This window comes from Ahaetulla prasina, chromosome 3 (assembly GCF_028640845.1).
Source record: "Ahaetulla prasina isolate Xishuangbanna chromosome 3, ASM2864084v1, whole genome shotgun sequence".
Lineage (NCBI taxonomy): Eukaryota > Metazoa > Chordata > Lepidosauria > Squamata > Colubridae > Ahaetulla > Ahaetulla prasina.
In genome coordinates, this window is record NC_080541.1 from 99,665,066 (window position 1) to 99,687,135 (window position 22,070).

The 22,070-nt window shown below is 37.3% G+C and overlaps 1 protein-coding gene across 1 annotated transcript in view; it reads left to right on the forward strand.

Moving 5' to 3' along the window:
• CTNND2 (catenin delta 2) overlaps positions 1-22,070 on the forward strand; it is a 546,840-nt gene that overhangs the window by 64,375 nt on the left and 460,395 nt on the right. The window contains exon 2 of the mRNA XM_058176992.1: positions 2,913-3,046. Within this exon, the coding sequence (XP_058032975.1) occupies positions 2,913-3,046 (134 nt within the window). The remainder of the gene's footprint in view (positions 1-2,912; positions 3,047-22,070) is intronic.

A 22,070-nucleotide genomic window follows, 5' to 3' on the forward strand; every position in this document is an offset into this window, starting at 1 on the left:
GTCAGGAACCTGCAGACTTTTCCTGGCTTTTCCTAGCTTTTGGGGAAGCCAAAGGCAGTAACTTCAGGACCAGCTTCCCAAAACCTTTCCCTTGCTTAATCCCATCCTCCTGCCCCTAGACGGAGAATGGTAAAATCTGTACGTTACTTACACTTGATGAGTGATTCCAGGCTGAAGAGCACAGCAGAGGAAAGGAAGGAAGCAAGCAAAAACAGAAGTCCTGCAGGAGATGAAGAAAATGTTCAGCCCAAAAGCAAAAGTGGCTACAGCACATATATGCGCCAAACGACCATGGCAGACAGGCATGCAGCCTAAAGGCACTCAACCAGGCAGCAAAAAGGTTTCCAAAGGTTTCCAAGTTTTTTGCTGCCAGAGAGAATCCCTTTATGACTAGGTAGTTGCTTATTCTTTAGAGCTGAACTTTTTCCAAGTGCTCTGAGGTCCTGTCAGGGCAGGATGGATGTGAGAAGTGGGGAGGGAGGTTCTGCAGCTTCTCTGTGATACGTAGTAAGGGCAAATAAGTGCTGGGAGGCTGCAGCTGCCTAAGTTTGAAACAGGGTCATATATGGCTTTTAGAAGATATATTGTAACTTCAAACAACCATTAAGTGACCTGACACATCTCATGGATTATTTGTACTATTCTTATCTCCTAGTGTCCTAATCAACATTCTTATATTTTAATTTTATTTTATTTTTTTGGCTGTGCAGTCATTTATGTCTCTAGAAAAGTGGATTGGGTAAAGAGCTGTTTTAACTAATACTTTTTTAAAAAAAAACTAATGTCACTTTACCAGTTTGTAGGAACTACTAGGACCAATGATTTATACTTATTTAATGCACAAGATACTCCATCAGATTTCCATCAGAATTTTTCCTTAGTTGTTTATGTTTGATAGAATAAGAATAAATAAACAACTGTAAAAATGAAAATTAAATTGCATTGTTTGTTTTCAGTGGCTGAAGAGAAGAGGATATTTGAAAACTAATATTTGAAAACACTTTAAATGCAATTCCACATTGTCCTGTTCCAATAGTTAATCTGGTGCTCTCTGGTATAGAAGCTTATTTTGCAGGCAGCATAATAAGGCATATTCCTAAACAGAAAAGAAAGCCAGAATGGCTTAAATTGGAAATATATTAAGTATTAATTTAGGACATTTACATTTTTAATTATTTTATAACTATTTGTGGATTTATAATTTCTTTCTTTAAATTAAAGGATCAACTGTGTATTATTTTGAAAGTTCTTAATACTATATAAGTATTGTAAGATTTAGATACCTATTGATTTCACAGTCATTGTACAAATTCATTAGCAAATTTCAATAGCTTAGAAAATGGGACGATTTATAAAACTTTCTTTTTTAAAATGTTTCTTTGACTGCTAACAATATCACCTTAATTTTTTACTTAAAGGAGAAAATAAATTGCTAAAGAGGTATAAAATTCTTCATAGAATAGAATAGAATAGAATAGAATAGAATTTTTTTTTCATGGATAAATATTAAATTTTATTATTTCCCCCCTAAAATTAACAATAAGGAAAAGAACATAGCATATCATATGAAAATAGAAGGTCATGAATTTTGTAAAATGAGAGAAAAAAATAAGCATGTTAATAGGGACTTCTCTTTCTCTTTTTCACCTCTTGCTCTTTCTAGTGTTGTCATCCCTCACCATTATGCTCTGCATGGTCCTTGACACCTGAAAATAAATAAATATAAATAGATAAATGTGTTTGTTGTTCAAGTCTCAAAACCGATTCTCTGCCTTTAAACATTCTAGATTCTAGTTAATTAAGTACAGAAAATTGTACAGAATCATTATATTCTCTGATTTTAGCTACTTTTTTTACATAAATATCTTCAAATACTGTAGAGTTGGTCCCATTTCTCTTAACAAGCAGTAAAAATATAGTACATAATATTGTGAATGAAGGAAGTTGTGGATAATTAATTCCCTTAGCAAATAAAGGGATTATGTTACTTTATATTAGCTTGTTAGAACATTTAATAAAACCAGCCCTTAGTTATTCAGTATAATCTACAATTTTAATCAGAAAGGTACATATTTTAAACCTAGTAAATTCAGAGGTTTAAATATCTGATTGTTATTGACAAAATTAGTAATAATTGGATCAAAGGCTAAGTTCAATTCCTTTACAATCCGAAATCTAGAAGATCTTGGCATGTTTGCTGTCTCACAGTGAAACAAAAGAAGAAAAGTGATGGTTGAGACAAAAACTAAGCTGAATCCAGAATTCTATGTTCATTATGAAAAAACAGGTGTCTATGGGAAATTCTACAAGATACCTTGGTTGTTACCTCAGCCTAGCTACTTCATAAAGCTGTAGAGATGTAATACTACAATTCTCACACGCATTGCATTTCTGGGCCAAAATCCAGCTGAAAGTAAATAAAAAATAAATATCATAGATATCTTGATCTAGTCTATGGCCATACACAAGTTGGGCACAACTAAATTTTTTAAGTCCCACTTGGTGACCTCACTGATTGATATTTCAAACATTTGAGGAGAAATTTGTAGTAGATTGTGTCTCTTCATATACTTCATGGCAGAAATGAAAATGGAGATTTCTTAGGGAATATTATATTTATTTATTTTTTATTTATTTATTTTGTCACACAGTATATATAAGCATAAGCATGAAATAACTATATTAATTGGATATAATGAAAGGAAACAATAGGACAGGAACGGTAAGCACACTTGTGCTCTTATGCACGCCCCTTACAGACCTCTTAGGAATGGGGTGAGGTCAATAGTAGACAGTTTTTGTTTGAAGCTTTGGGGATTTTGCATTTTGTAGCCACCATAGAAAAGAAAAAAAAATAGTTTGAATTCTTGTTAAAAACACTGGATGTAATTATCTGTTGTTTCTTATTGTAGGAGCTATGCCTGTTCCTGACCAGCCATCGTCATCGGACAAGACAAGTTCCCTTAGCCCCGTGTTGAATACATCCAATGGAGATGGATCTGAAACAGAAACCACGTCTGCCATTCTGGCATCAGTCAAAGAACAAGTAAGCAACTGCAAGAAATTGCAAATTCCAAATCCTAAAGTGTGAGTCAAGTACATGTTATGTTGCGCACATGAGCTCCCTCTGTTAACTTCCTTGAGGGATTTCCAGGTATAAATACATATACTAAAAGAATTAACTTTCTTAGTGTACTGTATTTGATTTGTGATGAAGTACATGTTTTTCTTTTTTCAAAGAAGTTTAAAACTACTACTAGTCAAACTAAAGTTGCTGCTGTTGTCTTTCCTTCACAGTATTAAGAACTGGAATGCATGTGTCAGATTTATACGACAAATAGGAGACAATTATCTTCACAGTTTTAACATTCATCCTTCATCAGTTTCTTTTCTTGGTTATCCATGGCATTTTCAAGAGACTTCTCCAACACCAAAGTTCAGAAGCATCAAAACTATTTCTAAAAGTCCGACTTTTGCTTTCTGGTATATGACAGGGAAAATCACTGCTTGTGTGATTTTGATCTTTGTAATAGACAGGCATCCCAATATCTTAATAACTTGTCTAAGATCTTCATTGCTCTCTACCATGCACTATTCTGCAGTCCAGTGCTGGTTCCTTTACTGATGATAGTTGATTGTAAAAGCAGAAGGTTATTAATCATTTCAGTATATTAATTGTCAATTCTAAGACCAGTTGCTGTATCTGTTGTGGTGGTGATTAGTCTTCCTTCTGCTGAATTTTAATCCCATTTTTTTCACTGTGTTCCTTAACTTTCATTATTATACCTCGTACATAATTTGCATTTTCAGATTTCAGAATAGCATGATCACTATCGTAGTGCAGGTTATTGATGTTTCTTCCTACAGTTTTAAAACTGTACTAATGGTCTTTCATACTGCTTCCCATAATATATATTCAATATATATTACTTAGGTTGTCTTTGAAAAAAAGAGAGTATGCAGTGTTGTCTTACTCCTTTGTTGCTTAATCACCTTTTTATTTTTCTTGCCTTTGGCTTCTCTTTTTTTCTTAGCAGTTTCCACCATTTGTTCTGATATCTGGTTTACTTTCTTCTGTTTCTTGGTCTTTGGCAGTCTCTTTTCACATTCATTCTTAACAACCTCTTTGATTTCATTCTACAGCTTCTCTGATTTGCTATTATTAAGGTATAGGCTTCAGAGTGGTTCCTAATGTTATTCTTGAAAATGGTAGGTGTGTTCAGGATTGTATCTGAGAAACTGAGTAGATTTTTTTCTATTTTAGCTTGATTTGGAACTTGCATATGTGCAGTTGATGGTCTCCCCTGCAGTCAACCCCAACCACATTTTTGCTGCTATAATTAAGGTCTTCCACCTCCTTTTATCTATAATATACTGAATTTTATTTTTGTGTATTCCATGTGATGATGTCTATATAGACATTATTTTGATTGTTGCAAGAAAGGCCATGAAGAAATCCTTGGATTACTAATAATTGATCGATTATTCTCCTTGATTTTTGTTCCTAGTTCAAACAGTTCAACTACATTTTTCTCCTTAATGTTTCCAACTTTAACATTCAAGTCTGCAATCACAGGCAGCATATCTTGCTTGCATGTTCTGTTGATTTCCTATTGAACTTTACCATAAACTTGACCTCCTTTTTTCTGCACCAGAGATTGGAGTATAAATTTGTTCATCATTTTTTTTTTGTTTACATTTATATCCCGCCCTTCTCCGAAGACTCAGGGCGGCTTACAGTGTATAAGGCAATAGTCTCATTCTATTTGTATATTTTTACAAAGTCAACTTATTGCCCCCCCCAACAATCTGGGTCCTCATTTTACCTACCTTATAAAGGATGGAAGGCTGAGTCAACCTAACCAATCATATTAAAGTATCATCTGCAAAGTCCAGTAGATATTATTCTGTCATTGATTATTGTACCCAAACATTTCGTTGTGTCTTTTCTGACTGTAATAGCAGTGCCATTCCTTTTTGTTTTTCATGTTCTGAGTATTAAGCAGTACAATCTTCTGATCCAAAATGCCTGATTCCTGTGCACTTTAATTTCCTGATGACTAAGATCTTAAAAATGTTAATTTCACAATAATGAATTGTTCATATATTCATTCTTCTTACATTTTATACTTCCACAGAACTTTTATCTTTGCAGTTTTGGATTTTCTTTTTCCTGCATAGTGACATTAGTGATTAGATGTCCCAAAGGCTTTAATCAAGCCACATAAACACCATTAATGTGCCAAAAGTTCCTCAGTTACTCCTCAGTAGAATGCTGAAGCCATCTAACATGAAGGGCATCATTCAGCATTATATCTGAATCACCTTATATTGTCTACTCATGTAACTTTCTTGGTAAAATACAGGGGTTTCTGTATTTTAGTAACAGAAAATACTGTTTCCTTCTTTTACACAATATAAAATGATATCTTTCTCATTGTCACTAAAGTAATTATCCACCTCCCAGCAATTTCCGGAATCACTGCTGCCTATTAATGATTCCTGCTTACTTAAAAGGGAAGCTGGGATGACAGTCATACTTTGAGTGACCCAACTGTCAGTGACCCAAGAACACATCGCCACCATTAAGCAGCAATACATGTAGTCTTTGATTTACATCCACAGTTGCAACCAGAATTTCTGTTGGTAAGCAAGGTAATCGCACCTGATTTCATGACCTTTTTCCTATGGTTGTTAAGTGAATCTGGTCTTCCCCATTGACTTTCCGTATTGAAAGCTAGCTGGGAAGATTGCAAACTGTAATCACATGACTCGGATACACTGCAACTATCATAACTATATGCTAGTTGTCAAGCTTTCAAATTCTGATCACTGTGGAAGTGCTGTAGCAATCATAAATGTGAGGATTGCTTGAAAATCATTTTTTTTCAGTGCCATTGTAATTTTGGGTGGTTCCTAAATGAATGGTTGTAACTCAAGGACTACCTATATAGAAAAATATGTTTGTGTGTTGATTACTAATTACATGTAACCATACTAACATGAGTTGTGGATTTTGTTCTTCTTATACCTGAACTGTTAATTGACTAGATAAATATGCTGCAAGGTTAAGATTGAAAAGATCTTGAAAAGATAAAAAACATGTTTGTACAATATAATGTACTTAACTTTTAGGCAATTAACAATGATCCTTTTGTGTATAATCTTTTATAGCAGGCAGATATGTAGTGTTTTTTTAAATAGTATAAATATTAAGTAATTAAGTGTATGCTTAGAGGTAATAGGCTTCATTCTGCCATTCTTAGCAGATGGAGAAATTGTGATCTGTGCAAGAAAGTCTATTTTGAACCATTTATTCATTCCAACACTAGAAGCATGTGTTTTGTTTGTTATTATTAATAGGACAAACAGCATGCATGAGAGCTGAGAGGCAGAAATATTTGGAATGGGGGCAGGTATCCTCTTTTGCTCTTTCATACTGCATGTTTTTCCCCCCCAAAATAAACCAGTGTAATGAACAGTCAAGTCCCTCTCTCTAACAATAAAATAATAAAAAGTATTTTCTGTGTAAATGATACTGCCTCTTTCTTAGGCCAGTATTTGTGTTTCCATCATTTGTAGCTGCGTTTACTTTATTGTGATGATTATGAGAACAAAAATGAGTTCTTATTCAACTGAGAAAAGCAGATAGATGAATATATACCTATACACCTAGAAACAAGGCTTCAAATGCTAGTTGGATCTACACAATGCTAAAAATGTAATTTGCAAAAGAGACCTGCAGCTAGTATTTTGACTGGTGAAATGCGGGACCTTATAGGTATACTTGGAAATAAATACTGAACTCATTAGAATTTACTCCTATGTATCTGTGGTTGGTTCTTTACTTCTGCTGCCAGAACATCACATTGAACAGTTACAAAAACTTTTTTGGGGGTGGGCTTCCAGCAATTCTTTAGCATTTTTTTTTATTTGCATTTATATCCCGCCCTTCTCCGAAGACTCAGGGCGGCTTACATTATGTTAGCAATAGTCTTCATCCTATTTGTATATTTATATACAAAGTCAACTTATTGCCCCCAACAATCTGGGTCCTCATTTTACCTACCTTATAAAGGATGGAAAGCTGAGTCAACCCTGGGCCTGGTGGGACTAGAACCTGCAATAATTGCAAGCAGCTGTGTTAATAACAGACTGTCTTAGCAGTCTGAGCCACAAAGGCCCCTTCTGAGCCACAGAGGCCCCTCTGGGCTTGGACTCTGACTTGGCTTGGTCTAGGAGGCTCACAATTTCCCAGTTGAAGCTATGGTTAAGTCTGTCCCTATGTTGTGAAATTAAGAACATAGCAGCTGTTCCAGTCATTACAGTGTATGTTATAGATGCCTCCTTTTTTTTCTTTGGTGACTGCTATGTCTTTTGATTACTTAATTTTAGTTGGTTTGTGTGCTATAGTAATGCCATATGATTGTAGCAATTGGTGGCTTCTGAGATGTTTTTAATGTATGGCTGTGTTATCCTTTTCATAGCAGGGGTGAAATGCTCCCAGTTCTGATCCGGTAGCGATCGTGGCCAGTGGTCCGGTGGTCCAGTAGTGATCGCTGAACCACTGGTGAAACCCGCCACCCGGATGTTATTACTTTCTGGTTTTAACCAGGAAGTAATGTGTTTTTTACCTTCTGTGCATGCTTCTGAGCCGGTAAGGAAGGTAAGTTGATTTTACCCCTGTTTCATAGCTTGTGTTGGTTGTGCTGTAGTGGGTTGAGTCCTCAGGCACTTTTGATGAAGTTGCATAGGTAAACATTTTATTGGATGATGTAGTAAGGATAATCTGTTTCCTTTTTCTGCTGTTCGGAGTTGCTGTTGTGTGTTTATGCTCATCTAAGTAGTTTTCTTACACAGCTTCTCTTTGAGAGGTTGAGTTGTTACTTTGGTAGTGGAGCACTTGGTTGGTGTGGGTGGTTTTATGATAAAACTTTTCTAATTTGCCATCATTGTCTTTACTGAGGAGGATATCCAGGAAGGGTAGTATATTTTTTCTTCTGTTGTAAATTTTCTTCCTTTGAAGATGATAGTTAGATATGTTTTCTCTGTTTGCTTCTTTTCTATTATGACAAAGGTATCTACTTTATGTGCTTGATCCATATTTGAATGGCATGTGTTATTTGAATTTATGTATGAGAGTGCTATAGATTCTAAGCATTGTATTTTGTTCTCTGTTATGAATATTGAAAGTGGTGATCCCATGGGTGTTCCTTTGATTTGTTGATATATTTGTCCATCAAACTGAAAGTATGTGCAAAGATAAAGTTTGAGATAACAAACAGAATAATTTTTAAAAGTCTCATAAAAATTCAACCTATTATTATCTCTACGTAGGTCAAGATAAAGTTCATATATAATATTCAATGGCAAATATAATAAAGTTCCATTAGTAGCAATGTGGTGTTTTGTGTGTGTGTGTGTGTAATTTTTAACAAGAACAAGAAAAGTAATGACATAAAAATAAATACTGTGCTGTCCCTTCATACTTCTGTTTGATTTCTCCTGTCAATAGATAAATCAAAGAAACATTGCAACTACTTCTATTTGATTTCTCTTTGGTTTAGTAAACATAATACTGAAACTAAGAGTTCTGGCTGATTTCTTTACATATAAGCTTTCCATAGTCAGGTGCGAGGGGAGAGAAGGGCCTTTTTTTTCAGTAGTGAATCTGTTTTGGTTTACTAATTAATACAAAAACTGTAATAAGTATATCAGAAACATATCTTGAAGGGACAATATAACATATTGTCCCTTCAAGATATGTTTCTGATATACTTATCACTGTTTTTGTATTAATTAGTAAACTAAAACATTAATACAATTGAACGTGTCCAGATATATTTTACAAGAAGGGTTCTCCACTCCTCTGAATACAACAAAATACCTTATGCCACCAGACTTGAAATCCTGGGTTTAGAAAACTTAGAACTCCGCCACCTTCGACAGGACCTGAGTTTAACTCATAGAATCATCTATTACAATGTCCTTCCTGTTGAAGACACTTCAGCTTCAATTGCAACATTACACGAGCACACAATAGTTTTAAGCTTAATGTTAACCGCTCCAATCTTAATTGCAGAAAATATGACTTCAGAAACAGAGTTGTTAATACTTGGAATACACTACCTGACTCTGTGGTCTCTTCTCAAAATCCCCAAAGCTTTAACCAAAAACTGTCTACTATTGACCTCTCCCCATTCCTATGAGGTCTGTAAGGGGCATGCATAAGAGCACAAGCGTGCCTACCGTTCCTGTCCTATTGTTTCCTTTCATTATATCCAATTAATATAGTTATTACATACTTATGCTTATATATATATGCTTATATATTGTATAGTTATTTCATGCTTATGCTTATATATACTGTTGTGACAAATAAATAAATATTCCTTAGTTTTAAGATTATCTTAAAGCATTTGGAATAGTTATGTCTGTACAAAATGTCAGTTTTTCATACTGCAATGTAAAGGATGTATACTTTTTAAAAAAATGATGGAGATTATTATAGGGTAAAACTGATTTGATGCAATATGTATTCATAAAACATTTGGGGTTTTTTCCCTGAAAAATAAATTTGCAATTGCAAGTAAATCTTGTAATTATTGAATTGTTGCTCACATATATTGGTTGTATGTTATAAATGAAGCTGTGTGTGTGAGTGTGTGGCTCAGTTTGGTCTAGTGATTATGGTACTGGCATAGAACCAGGAGACTATGAGTTCTAGTCTCATTTTAGGCATGAAAAAACAGCTGGGTGACTTTGGACCAGTCTTGTATGACCAACCTTGTATGACGATAACAGTTTCATTATTCTTTTTAATATAATGCTAGACATTGTTTTAGAATACAATGCTGTTGTAGCGGGCTGATCTTTTCCAAGGTAATAAAAAAACAAATTGGCAGCTTTCAAATACAGTCTAATATTAAAATAAATTACAGTACCATATTTTAATTTTCATTTTGATAGACATAAGATTTGAAATTTATAATTTAATTATTCGTTTTTTGTTTAACATTGCTTTTTCATACATGATAGAGAAACAATAGATTATTAAGAGGCTACATTGCATTCTGTCTACAGACTTACTTGCAGTAAATTAACTAGTGGAATAAATCTTTAATGATGTGATTTCTTTGTTTTCTTTCTTTTATTACAGAAATATAACTTGTTTCTAATATCAATCTTATGCACTTTATTTTTCACTTACAGTTTCAAGAAAACATATTTTAAACTCCTGTAAAGGTAAATTAAGTCATTACTAAACTCTATCTCTGTCATAGAAAATTTAACACCAAAACTACTTTTCTGTTAAATTAATATTTAGCTTTCTGTCAAAACTACAATCTTGGTATTAAATGTATTAGTAACATGCTATTTTTATGTGATTTTCTGGAAATGATCAAATATAAAGAATAGACTCAGTTTTGTAGCATTTGATTCAGGTTATAAATAGTACTGTTTATTATTATTGTTGTTGTTGTTAAATTATTAATAATAATTCATTTTTAAATGTTCAGTTGACCGAATTTCATATTCAATGAATAAAAGAGATAATAACAATAATAATAACAACAACACTAACGGCATTGACAAAATCATCATAAGTCAATTGCAAAAGGCAGTTTTACTTGCAGCAGCTTACATCCTGTGATGATATTTTAATACCATCAAAAATAATGACATAAATATTACAAAGTTACACACTGGAAAAACTATCCAATCCAGACAAAGAGCATCATCAAAGATAGCAATTCATTATTTTACCATAGTCAAATAAATCAACTTTTTGTTTCTTATTCTTCCTTAAGTCCCATAGATCAAACTCTAGCTCCTATTTTCTTCTAATTTCCTTGCCTCTTGTCACAAAATTCTTATAATCTTTATGGAAGTCTATTGTAATTTCCATTAAATAAGGCCAGTAAACCTCTCATATTTCAATTAAAAGGATAGTTCACATCACTTTTTCTGATACATTGTTTATATTCCCTTTTTGATTTTTGAACAATCAGTCAATTTCATTTATACATCCAGTATCTCCATCTCTTTCTTGTAGTAATTTTAAATTCCACCTTAGGGTCTATTACAGTTATCATCAAAGATTTTGTTTGTCTTCAGTAGCAACTTCTGGTTCTAATAAGGAGTTAATTCAAGTCTCATGAATTCAAGTCCTCCCTTAGTTATGAAAGCCTTATGGGTGATTTTGGGCTAATCAGTCTTTTTCAATCCAAATAATTTTACAGAACTGTTGTGGAGAAATTAGGAGGGGGAAGGTGTGTTGGATATGTTCATCACTTTGAGTTATTTGTAAAAATAATAAAGGCAGGATAGAAACAAACAAACAAATAAATAAAGCAAAAAAAATGTTAAAAAATAAAGACTTTACAAAACTGAAAGGATGTAATTTTCTTTCTTTTTAAATGAGTTTAAGTGAAACTTATCCAGAAACTCATCTAGCAACAAACAGTAGGCTTGTAGTTTTGAAGGTTTTTCAATCTTAAAGAGACAATTAATAAAGTAAAGCTCCAAAGTAATTAGAAAAGTGAGATTTGGTCATATCTTGCATCTACAAAAGACTGCATTTACAGCTCAGACACCATGGACAACACCATGTGATTGCAAATGCCTACAAAATCATCAATTTCTGCTGTTTACTTCCAAAAAAAAATGTTATTTGCAATGCATACAGGCCATCTCCAGGTCTCTCTTTGTTCCAGAATGAATTTTGACAGTCCGTATCTCATATCCAGCTACCTTGTAGGCTGTAATATACTTGTGATCTGCAGAGTGAATAAAAGTGCAGGCATTAGTTTGCTTTCCTCACAGAAACTCCTTTTCTTAGTGGTAATTCCGAGGAAATATGCATGGGATCTTGCTGTGAAAAACTATTTTCAAAAATAATTCACTGAAATGTGGCAAATTACTGCACATCTTGTATGACTATACAAATATACCTGCGTGTTTGTGTTAACAGTGAGAAAAAATTAATGGGTGTTTCAAAAAAAAAAGGAAATTGGTCTCTTAAAATGGGGTAAAATAGTTGAACTTATTAAAAACCTATTTTTAACATTTACTTTTAGCATAATATGCTTTGGTTAATATGCCAACTCTCAACTATGTGCTGGTATACAAGTTCCAATATAGGATAGGATAGGATAGGATAGGATAGGATAGGATAGGATAGGATAGGATAGGATAGGATAGGATAGGATAGGATAGGACAGGTAAGGTGAGGTAAGGTCTAACAAGGAATTGTGGGGACTATTTAAACAATAAGGATTCAGGAAGATTTATATTAAAGTAAAAGAAACATAAAGGACTTTACTTTCTGATTAATAATGGTAGGCTGAAAAAGATATTGTAAGCCAAATGACCCTCTTATATTGTATCTAGTCTAATGTTTCACAAGTCCTAATAACCCTTCTCACTAACATTTGGAAAATTTGAGGAAGACTGCAGTATGAAGGAACTTTAGATTTTCTGGTACTTTTTTTAGTTCAATTGGATTGGGAAGAAAGGATTTGTCAGTTATATTTTTGTTATATGAAATGAAGTAAGTTACATTTGACATGAAGTAAGACATCATTGTTTCAATTAAAAATGTCTTCATAAATATATACATTCCAGTAAAATTTACAAGTGAATGTGCTAATCCAGCCTGGAGTTCAAACAGTAATATCTGAATATTATCAAATGATGCTACCCCTTCCAAATTTATCAGAACATGCTAAATAAGAATTTTCAATTATACTGATTCCTTTCAGCCCTGAACAAAGTGGTTTGGATTTGTTCCAGTGAAGTGCTTTGTGAAACAAGGTCAATGCAATGTTCTTCATTAAGGTGAAGAGACAATGTGATTTGCCTTGAGGTGGCACTTCATATTCCCTTACCAAACTTAGATGGCACATCTAGTAGCTGGGTCAAGGCTGTCACATAAAACAACTTCTTCTCTTTTAGAAGTAGGTACGATAATGGTGATTCTTTGCTTTCATCAAATTAACCCATTAAAACTTTGAGCAATCCTCAGACTTTCATTTAAATTCTCTGTGTTATGTGGTTACAACTACCAATAATTATTTGCAATTCTTGCCTTCACATTTTTTTTTCTTTTTGGAATCTTATAGCTGCATGCTCAGAAAATGTGACTGGATGCTTCATTTTCAATAGTTCAGCCCTGCCATCATTTATAAGGTTTCAAAATAAAATATCAAGCATCACAGTCAGAGGTGGGATTCACTTACCTTCCCTACAGGTTCGCAAATGTGAGAGAGCACGCACACAGCCTTCTGTGCATGCGCAGTAGTTGCACATTATGTCCGGGCGGGTGGGCGGAGCCTCTCATAGTCACCGATTCGTGCGATCTGGACAGAACCGCCTGAATACCACCACTGATCACAGTACAATATCCACCTTATTTTTTCTAACATTCTGCTAGAATATCCTACTTGAGGTACTACAAACAATGTCTAATGCTTAAGGTAGAAATCATTCAGATATATTTGTAAAAAGGAATTAAGAATGGCTTGTGGATTCTTAAAAAACTACAAATCTGATGAATAAATTACTAAAAATGTGGTTGCCGCTGAGGTCCAAAAAGGTACAGGTGCTAGTAGCTCGAAGAGCATGTTAGTCTTCACAGAATAAAAGCTCTCAGCATTTTCAGTACTTGGGAAGTTGGTCCAAGAGCATTATGATGCTGTACTGATGGGACAGGAACAATGGAAGAAATGTCATTTTCTGAGAGCAGGCTGGTCATAATGGAGTTTGTGGAGAAAGACTGCCAACCCAGATGACTCCTGTGGCACTCCTGAGCAAGAAGCCATTAACCTTGGCTTTTTTGTTTAAAGTCTTTTTCATCTGACAATAAAGTCTGTTCTTCCTTTGACTTCAGGTTAATTAGTGGCAGATATCAAGAAAATGCAGCTGCTAGAATTTTCAGCTTCTTATTGCTGTGTTTCATTAAAATGTGGGCAGTGGAGATATTACTTGTGGTCCTCTTGTAAAGTCTAAGCTTAATATACTTTTGTCTCTTTATGGCAAGAATTCCAGCTCCTGGAACAAATAATTCATCCGTAAAGGTTTTTTACATTCTTTCCCCACACAATTAAACATTCTCTTAATTTAGAAATGTTCTCCTTCTGCAGAGAAAAACAGTCTGGAGAGAAAAACCTGTGAATGTTGTATATCTACATGCAACAGCTACTATGAAAAATCATTAAAAGTTTATAGGGATGAAATATGGAAATAGAATGATTCCGATGTTTCCTTTCGTAAGATAGTTTCTAATACAGAGAAGTGATTTCCCTCCATAAAAATTATTGTGAAACAGCATTTTTTTAAGCTTTGCTGCATAATGAATTATGAACCATAAAATAGAAAATGTGCTTTAAAACATCCTGGTAGAAGGTCATGCACTATTTCCAAAAAGATTGCATGGATGTGTGCATTGAAATTACCAACAGTCAAATCAAGCTCACTTGGAAGCCTCTTTATTTCTTTTTTATTTTTTTAGAGCATGATGCTTTCTACCGTAAAGGTTATTTTCAGGTCATTTGTAATATCCAACATAGCATTTTGCATAATTTATCACTCACAAGGCCAAGAAGCCAAATTTGGTGGTTCAGTGTTTCTTCTTAGAACTAGACCCACATTTGAAATAGAAATAGCAATTCAATGTCCACTTGCACAGACTATAATTCTTAAATGTTCTAAAACTGAGGTTTTCAGTAGGACTATACTTCCTAAGGCCGACAAGAAGTATTCTGTTTTTTAAAAGACATGCTAAAAGTCACAGGATTGATTCTTTCTGATTTTTTTCTTTTCTGCTATCTTTACATACCGTATTCCTTTTTTTAATTGGATGTCTTCATCTAAGTATTTTTTTTTCCTTATGGCTTTGGTTTTTCTTTTGGAAAAGAGTGAAATGTAAAAGTAAACATCTCCTGCAGTAGACCTGGATTTAGGAGTGAGTGAGCTGTTGTTTGGTGCTATAAAGGCCTCAAAGAAGGGTGCTTTACAATCCATAAAGTTGTGGTAGTGAAGTGGTTAGATTGCAGTTTTGCAGGATAATTCTGCTGATTGCCAGCTGCCAGCAGTTTGACAGTTTGAGTCTCACCAGCTCAAGGGTTGACTCAAGCCTTACATCCTTCCAAAGTGAGTAAAATGAGGACCCTGAATGTTGGCGACAATATGCTGGCTCTAGATTGCTTAGACAACGCTGTAAAGCACTGTGAAGTGATATATAAGTCTAAGTGCTATTCTATAAAAGACTTCTGGCTGTCATAAAACATTGCACCCCTCCAAGATCATGTGACTACATTTTGGTTGTTTGGCAGCTAGTCAGTATTTGCAACTGACTGCATCATCCCACAGTCATGTGACCATAATTTGATACCTTTTTTTGCTAGTTTCTGACAAAAAAACCCCACCCATTTGTGACAATAGATCTGGACTTATAACAATTTGATTTACTTACTATGGTAAATCCAACTGCATGTTCGACATACGACTGCATGATTCACTTTAAAACCATTGCAAAAATGGTCAAAAATTGGGTCTGGTAATGTGATGCCTTGATTTACAACCGCAATGACTTACGACCACAATTCTGGTCCCAAAGTATTTACCAGTCAGGTTTGTTGTCTTAGAGTAGTGACTGCAACCTCAATTATTATTTACAGTTTTGTTGCTGCAAAGCAGATTCCCCCTTCATTTCCATCTACTTCACTATTGCCTATTTCCCTTACCACTAGTTCTCTGGAGCTATTGCTAATACTTTCCTTGGATTCTATGCATTTTATTGTGATTTTTTTGGCTTCTGTTTTATACCTCTAAGTGTCACCTTCAGCTGCCCATTGAGCTTCCAGTTCCAAAATAGCCAATGAAGTATGAAGCTATTTCTTCACTTTCTTCTTTGTGCACTGCTCTGCCAGTGGGAGATACTACATTTTTTTCACCTTCTGCAGATATTTATATTTGGGTAATGTAGTTATTACATATGGTAAAGCCTCTTGGATACTTCACATTTACATTTCAGTCTTCAATTTACCGTATATACTCGAGTATAAGCCGAGTTTTTCGGCACGTTTTTTGTGCTGAAAAACGCCCCCTCGGCTTATACTCGAGTCTACCCTTGCAGAGCCGACCCAGGGAGAGGGTTTTTTGCCCTCGGGAACAGCTGGGCCGGCAGGACGAGCCCAAATGCTGCCGGCATGCTTTGCCAGCTCGGCCGGCTCGTTTTGGGGCGGCGGCTGGCCTCCGGCGTTTTCTTCCGCCGCTTTTTGATGGCGGCGGCGGTGGTCGGCGGAGGGGCGGGGCGGAGGGGCGTTGTCACCTCGCCTCCTCTTACTGCTCCTCCTCTCGCCTCGGAGGCGGAGGGGCGTTGTCACCTCGCCTCCTCTCCGGCGAAATTGAGTGCGGCGGCAGTGGGGTGGGTGGGTGGGGAGGCGCCGTGAAGTGCCGGCTGGGGAGCCCGGGATTGGCTCCTGGCCCCCAGCCGGCACTTCACGGCGGCCTCCCCTGCCGCCGCACTCAATTTCGGCTGGAGAGGAGGGCGAGGGTGACAACGCCTCCGCCCCACCGCGGGCAAGAGGAGGGCGAGTGACAAACAAATAGAGTTCTTCGCTTGGCGTTGTCACTCGCCTCCTCTCCGGCGAAATTGAGTGCGGCGGCAGTGGGGTGGGGAGGCCGCCGTGAAGTGCCGGCTGGGGAGCCCGGGATTGGCTCCTGGCCCCCAGCCGGCACTTCAATCCCGGCTCCCCAGCCGGCACTTCACGGCGGCCTCCCCTGCCGCCGCACTCAATTTCGGCTGGAGAGGAGGGCGAGAGTGACAAACAACAGAGTTCTTCGCTTGGCGTTGTCACTCTCGCCTCGGAGGCGGAGGCGTTGTCACCTCGCCTCCTCTCCGGCGAAATTGAGTGCGGCGGCAGTGGGGTGGGGAGGCCGCCGTGAAGTGCGGCTGGGGAGCCGGGATTGGCTCCTGGCCCCCAGCCGGCACTTCACGGCGGCCTCCCCTGCCGCCGCACTCAATTTCGGCTGGAGAGGAGGGCGAGGGTGACAACGCCTCCGCCCCACCGCGGGCAAGAGGAGGACGAGTGAGAGGGGCGAAATGTCAACGCCCCTCCGCCTCCGCCGACCACCGCCGCCGCCGCCATCAAAAGCGGCGGAAGAAAACGCCGAGGCCAGCCGCCGCCCAAACGAGCCGGCCGAGCTGGCAAAGCATGCCGGCACTTCAATCCCGGCTCCCCAGCCGGCACTTCACGGCGGCCTCCCCACCCACCCACCCACCCCCACTGCCGCCGCACTCAATTTCGCTGGAGAGGACGGCGAGTGTGTCAAACGCCAAGGCGAGAAGAACTCTCTTTATTTGTTTGTCACTCGCCTCCTCTTACTGTCCTCCTCTCGCCTCGGAGGGGCGGAGGGGCGTTGTCACGAATACATCCCAATAAAATGCAAAGGTTTCAAAGCATGTTTTGGAAAAGCAGCGAGGATGGGGAGAATGCTGCCTTGAATGTGAAAAGCGTGGAAAACTCCAACTACAGTATAAAAAAAAAACATTTGCACTCAGTACTTTTTATTTTATTTTATTTTTTGCCAAGTTTTCCCCAGGGTTTTTTTTCCCCCCTATGGAAATTGGGGAGGTGGGGAGAAAGAGGTGAAAAAGAAAAGCCTCTTGGAAAGCGGAGAAATACGGCAAGAACAAACAATTTCTCCCCCCGAGAGGGGGGCAGGAGGAGGAGGAGGAGGAGAGATGGGGGCATTGCAAGCTAGGGTGGGAAGAAGGAGGAGGAAGAAGAAGGGAGGCAAAAGAAACCGACCCTCGCGCAGATCAGCAAATTAGCTTTCCTTCTCCAAACCAATTTTTTTAAAAAAAAAAACCCGTTCTACCCAGAGCAAATGGCAAATAAGCAGCCCGTTTTGAGTCTGATTATTGTTTCGCGGTGGTTGCCCTCTCTGATCTCCTTGTACATGACAAGGCACCTCTAACCCAGCGCTTTGTGTTTGTTATTGGTAATTCTCCTCTCCTTCTTCCATTGGAGTCCTCTCCTTCCTTTCGAGCAGGCGGGCGATTTACCTTCTCTGCCTCTTTTATTTTCCTGGAGGTGGAGGTGTATTCCTAAGGATGCCTTCAGTGCTGGGGAAGGAGCCGATCCATGGAGGGAGGCGGCGCTGCCGAGCCGCTGCTTACAGAGGCGAAAGAGCCAGGAGACCTTGGCATGGGTGGGCGGCTGGTGTAAGGCAGGGCAGAACCTTGACCCGCAAGGATCCCGGGAGGTGGGGGACGAAGAGAGGCAGAGAAGGAGGAGGAGGAAGGAAAAGAAAAGAAAAGGGGAGTGAAAATAAGAGCAGTCCGAGCAATAAATAAATATTGCTGGGCTGCTTTCCAAAATCCTCAGCACGGAACTAAAAGTTGCAAGTGTTTTGTGAGTTCAAACAGTCCCTTCCAGACTAACACGTTTCATTAAAAGATACAAAGTTTGGTAAACTGAAGCTCGCTCTGTCCAATGCAAAAAAATCATCATCATCATATAATAATAATAATAAAAATGATAATAAAAATAATAATAATGATGATGATAATGATAATAATGATAATGATAATGATAATGATAATAATGATAATGATAATAATAATAATAATAATAATGATGATAATAATGATAATAATGATAATGATAATAATAATAATAATAATAATAATAATAATAATAATAATAATAATGATGATGATGATGATGATAATGATAATGATAATGATAATAATAATAATAATAATAATAATAATAATAATAATAATAATAATATTCAGCCGTGCTTCGCTTTGATGGCAGCCTGGCGTAAAATGGGGGCAGGGGATACATACAGTTAGGGAAAAATAACAAAACAATGTTTTGGGCTCAATTGCAGTCTTAAATTGAGGACTACCGTACTTGCAATTTGAACCTTATTGGACACTTCATTCCTGGAGGGTTTTTAAAGAACAGACTGGACAATCCTTTGTCTGAAACAGTATAGGATCTCTTGCTTGAGGAGTGGGGACTGGACTAGAAGATCACTGTTAGTTTGGGATATGTTCAGAGCCCACACATCTGATGACATAAAAAAATTGGCAAAGTCATCTCAAGTCACTTTGGCCGTTATTCCAGGTGGGCTTACATCTGTATTGCAGCCCCTAGATGTCAGTTTAAATAAACCTTTCAAGGACCATGTGCGAAGGATGTGGCATGAATGGATGACATCTGGTCAAGCTCGTCTGACAAAAGTTGGAAATCTGAGAAAGCCAGACATAGAACTAATAGCACAGTGGGTTCGTGATGCATGGGAAGATATTCCAGAGGACATGGTGCAACGTGCCTTCAAGAAATGTGGCATTAGTAATGCTATGGATGGCAGTGAAGACAGCGCATTGTATGAGAGTGACAGCAGTGATGATGGCGACTGTGAACTCAGTGATGACGACAACGTATATGCGGATAACATCACAGAAGCTGAAGTAGCTGAAGCTCTGTTTGGACAAACAGATGATGAGGAGGAGAACTCCAGTTTTGAGGGATTTTAGCTCTCGTTAGCTTGGTTGCTGTTACTTTTAAAGATACTGTATTTTTGATACCATATTCTTTTTGGGGACCCCCTTTTGCACTTTTATTGTTTTTCGTTCAAATAAATATTCATGTTATTTTACTTGGCTCTATCTTTATTTTTTACATTGACCAGTAGCTGCCTCATTTCCCACCCTCGGCTTATACTCGAGTCAATAGTTTTTCCCAGTTTTTGTGGTAAAATTAGGTACCTCGGCTTATATTCGGATCGGCTTATACTCGAGTATATACGGTAGATTAGATTCCACCATTCCAATCATTTTATTTTATTTTATTATTTATTTATTTTATTTATTATTTAGATTTTTATACAGCCCTTCTCCCGAAGGACTCAGGGCGGTGTACAGCCAGATTAAAACAGTGCAATATACAAATTAAAACAACAGTTAAAATAACATATTATATAATTGGCCGAAAATTAAAACCGTCAAATTTGACCCCAAAAATAAAATACCCCAGTTAAAATTATTAAAATTCAAAAAATTTAAAAAGTTAAAAAGTTAAGCCAGTCCTGCTTGAATAAACAAGTACGTTTTCAATTCACAGCGAAAGGTCCGAAGGTCAGGTAGTTGACGCAAACCAGGGGGAAGTTCGTTCCAGAGGGTAGGTGCTCCTACAGAGAAGGCCCTTCCCCTGGGGGCCGCCAGCCGACATTGCTTGGTGGACGGCACCCTGAGAAGACCCTCTCTGTGTGAGCGTACGGGTCGGTGGGAGGCATAAGGTAACAGCAGGCGGTCCCGTAAGTACCCGGGCCCTAAGCCATGGAGCGCTTTAAAGGTGGTAACCAATACCTTGAAGCGCACTCGAAAGACCACAGGTAGCCAGTAGCCCCATGTAGAGAACATGGGTAGCCCCATGTAGAGAGAATCATAATCTTGGTGCTTCTAGACTTAATTGCAATTTACCAAAGAATAGTGGGACAAATCATCTTAAAGTCTTCCTATATTTTGTAGAATTAACTACTTGTAGCACATGCTGTAACATAGAAGCCAGCCCTGTGTTTGAGAGCTGATTGCTCCACAAGAGTATTTTATCTCTCTCAGCTCCTTTAGAATTCATATTGGCCAGAACTGTTGCCAAACCCACCTCAAGGGAACTATAAAAGATCATTTCATTTCATTTCATTCACATAAGATTGTCTTCCATGGAATCCTTCTCAAACTCTATGTTTATTTAAATCAGCTCTCTTAAACTCTAATACACTAATTTGACTTTGTTCTATTGCTTGTGCCTTCATTATAATGGATATATAAAGTCTACACACTGTTAAAATTCCAAGTTTATATGTTATATGAAAGGTGGAAAAAATTCTGAAGTGATTCATCTTGGTCTGATTTTCTTTTACATCTCAAAATCCTGGCATTTTAACATGGGTATATAGGATGCATGTTGAATTCCAGCATGACATGGTCAGTGTCCCCCAAAGTTCCCACAACTTCAGTCTTGTATCATATTTTTTTTAATTTGAATTTATATCCCGCCCTTCTCCGAAGACTCAGGGCGGCTTACACTGTGTTAAGCAATAGTCTTCATCCATTTGTATATTATATACAAAGTCAACTTTTTATTGCCCCCAACAATCTGGGTCCTCATTTTACCTACCTTATAAAGGATGGAAGGCTGAGTCAACCTTGGGCCTGGTGGGACTTGAACTTGCAGTAATTGCAAGCAGCTGTGTTAATAACAGACAGACTTAGTCTGCTGAGCCACCAGAGGCCCTTTCATCTCTGTTAGTAAGAACTAAATCCAACATAGCTGACACTCTAATTCCTTCCTCTATCTTTTGGGTGATAAAGTCGTCTGCTAGCTTCATCAGGAACCTGTTTGCATCAGCTTCATTATAAATGAATGCGTTACAAGATGCATACTTGTATTAACTTCAGAGGGAAATTTTTCCTTCTTTTAAAAAGTATCCTATCCTTATTTGTATGCAGATAGTCTTCGACTTACAACAGTTCCTATAGTGACCATTCAAAATTACAGCATCACTGAAAAAAGTGATTTCTGACCCTTTTTCACAGGTATGACCTATGCAGCATCCCCATGATCATGTGATCAAAATTCAAGGGTCTGGCGACTGATTCATATTTATGACCATTATAATATCCCAGGGTATTGTTATCACTTTTTGCGACTTTCAAACAAGCAAAGTGCATGTGGAGGTCAGATTCACTTAACAACCTGGTTAGTAACTTATGAACTGTAGTTATTAACTTAACAACCATGACAAGAAAGGTCGTAAAATGAGGCAAAACTCACTTAACAAATGTCTTACTTAACAACAGAAATTTTGGGCTAAGTTGTGGTTGTAAATTGAGTATTACCTGTATTAAAAAAGAATCAGAAGAAAAATTATGCTTCAAACATCCTGTTGCTACAGAACTCAGTAGATAATGCAGAAAATTTACTGTCGTTCTCTATAGCTTTAGCCTGCTTCCTACATGATTCTGTGGACATTATTATTGTGATGTA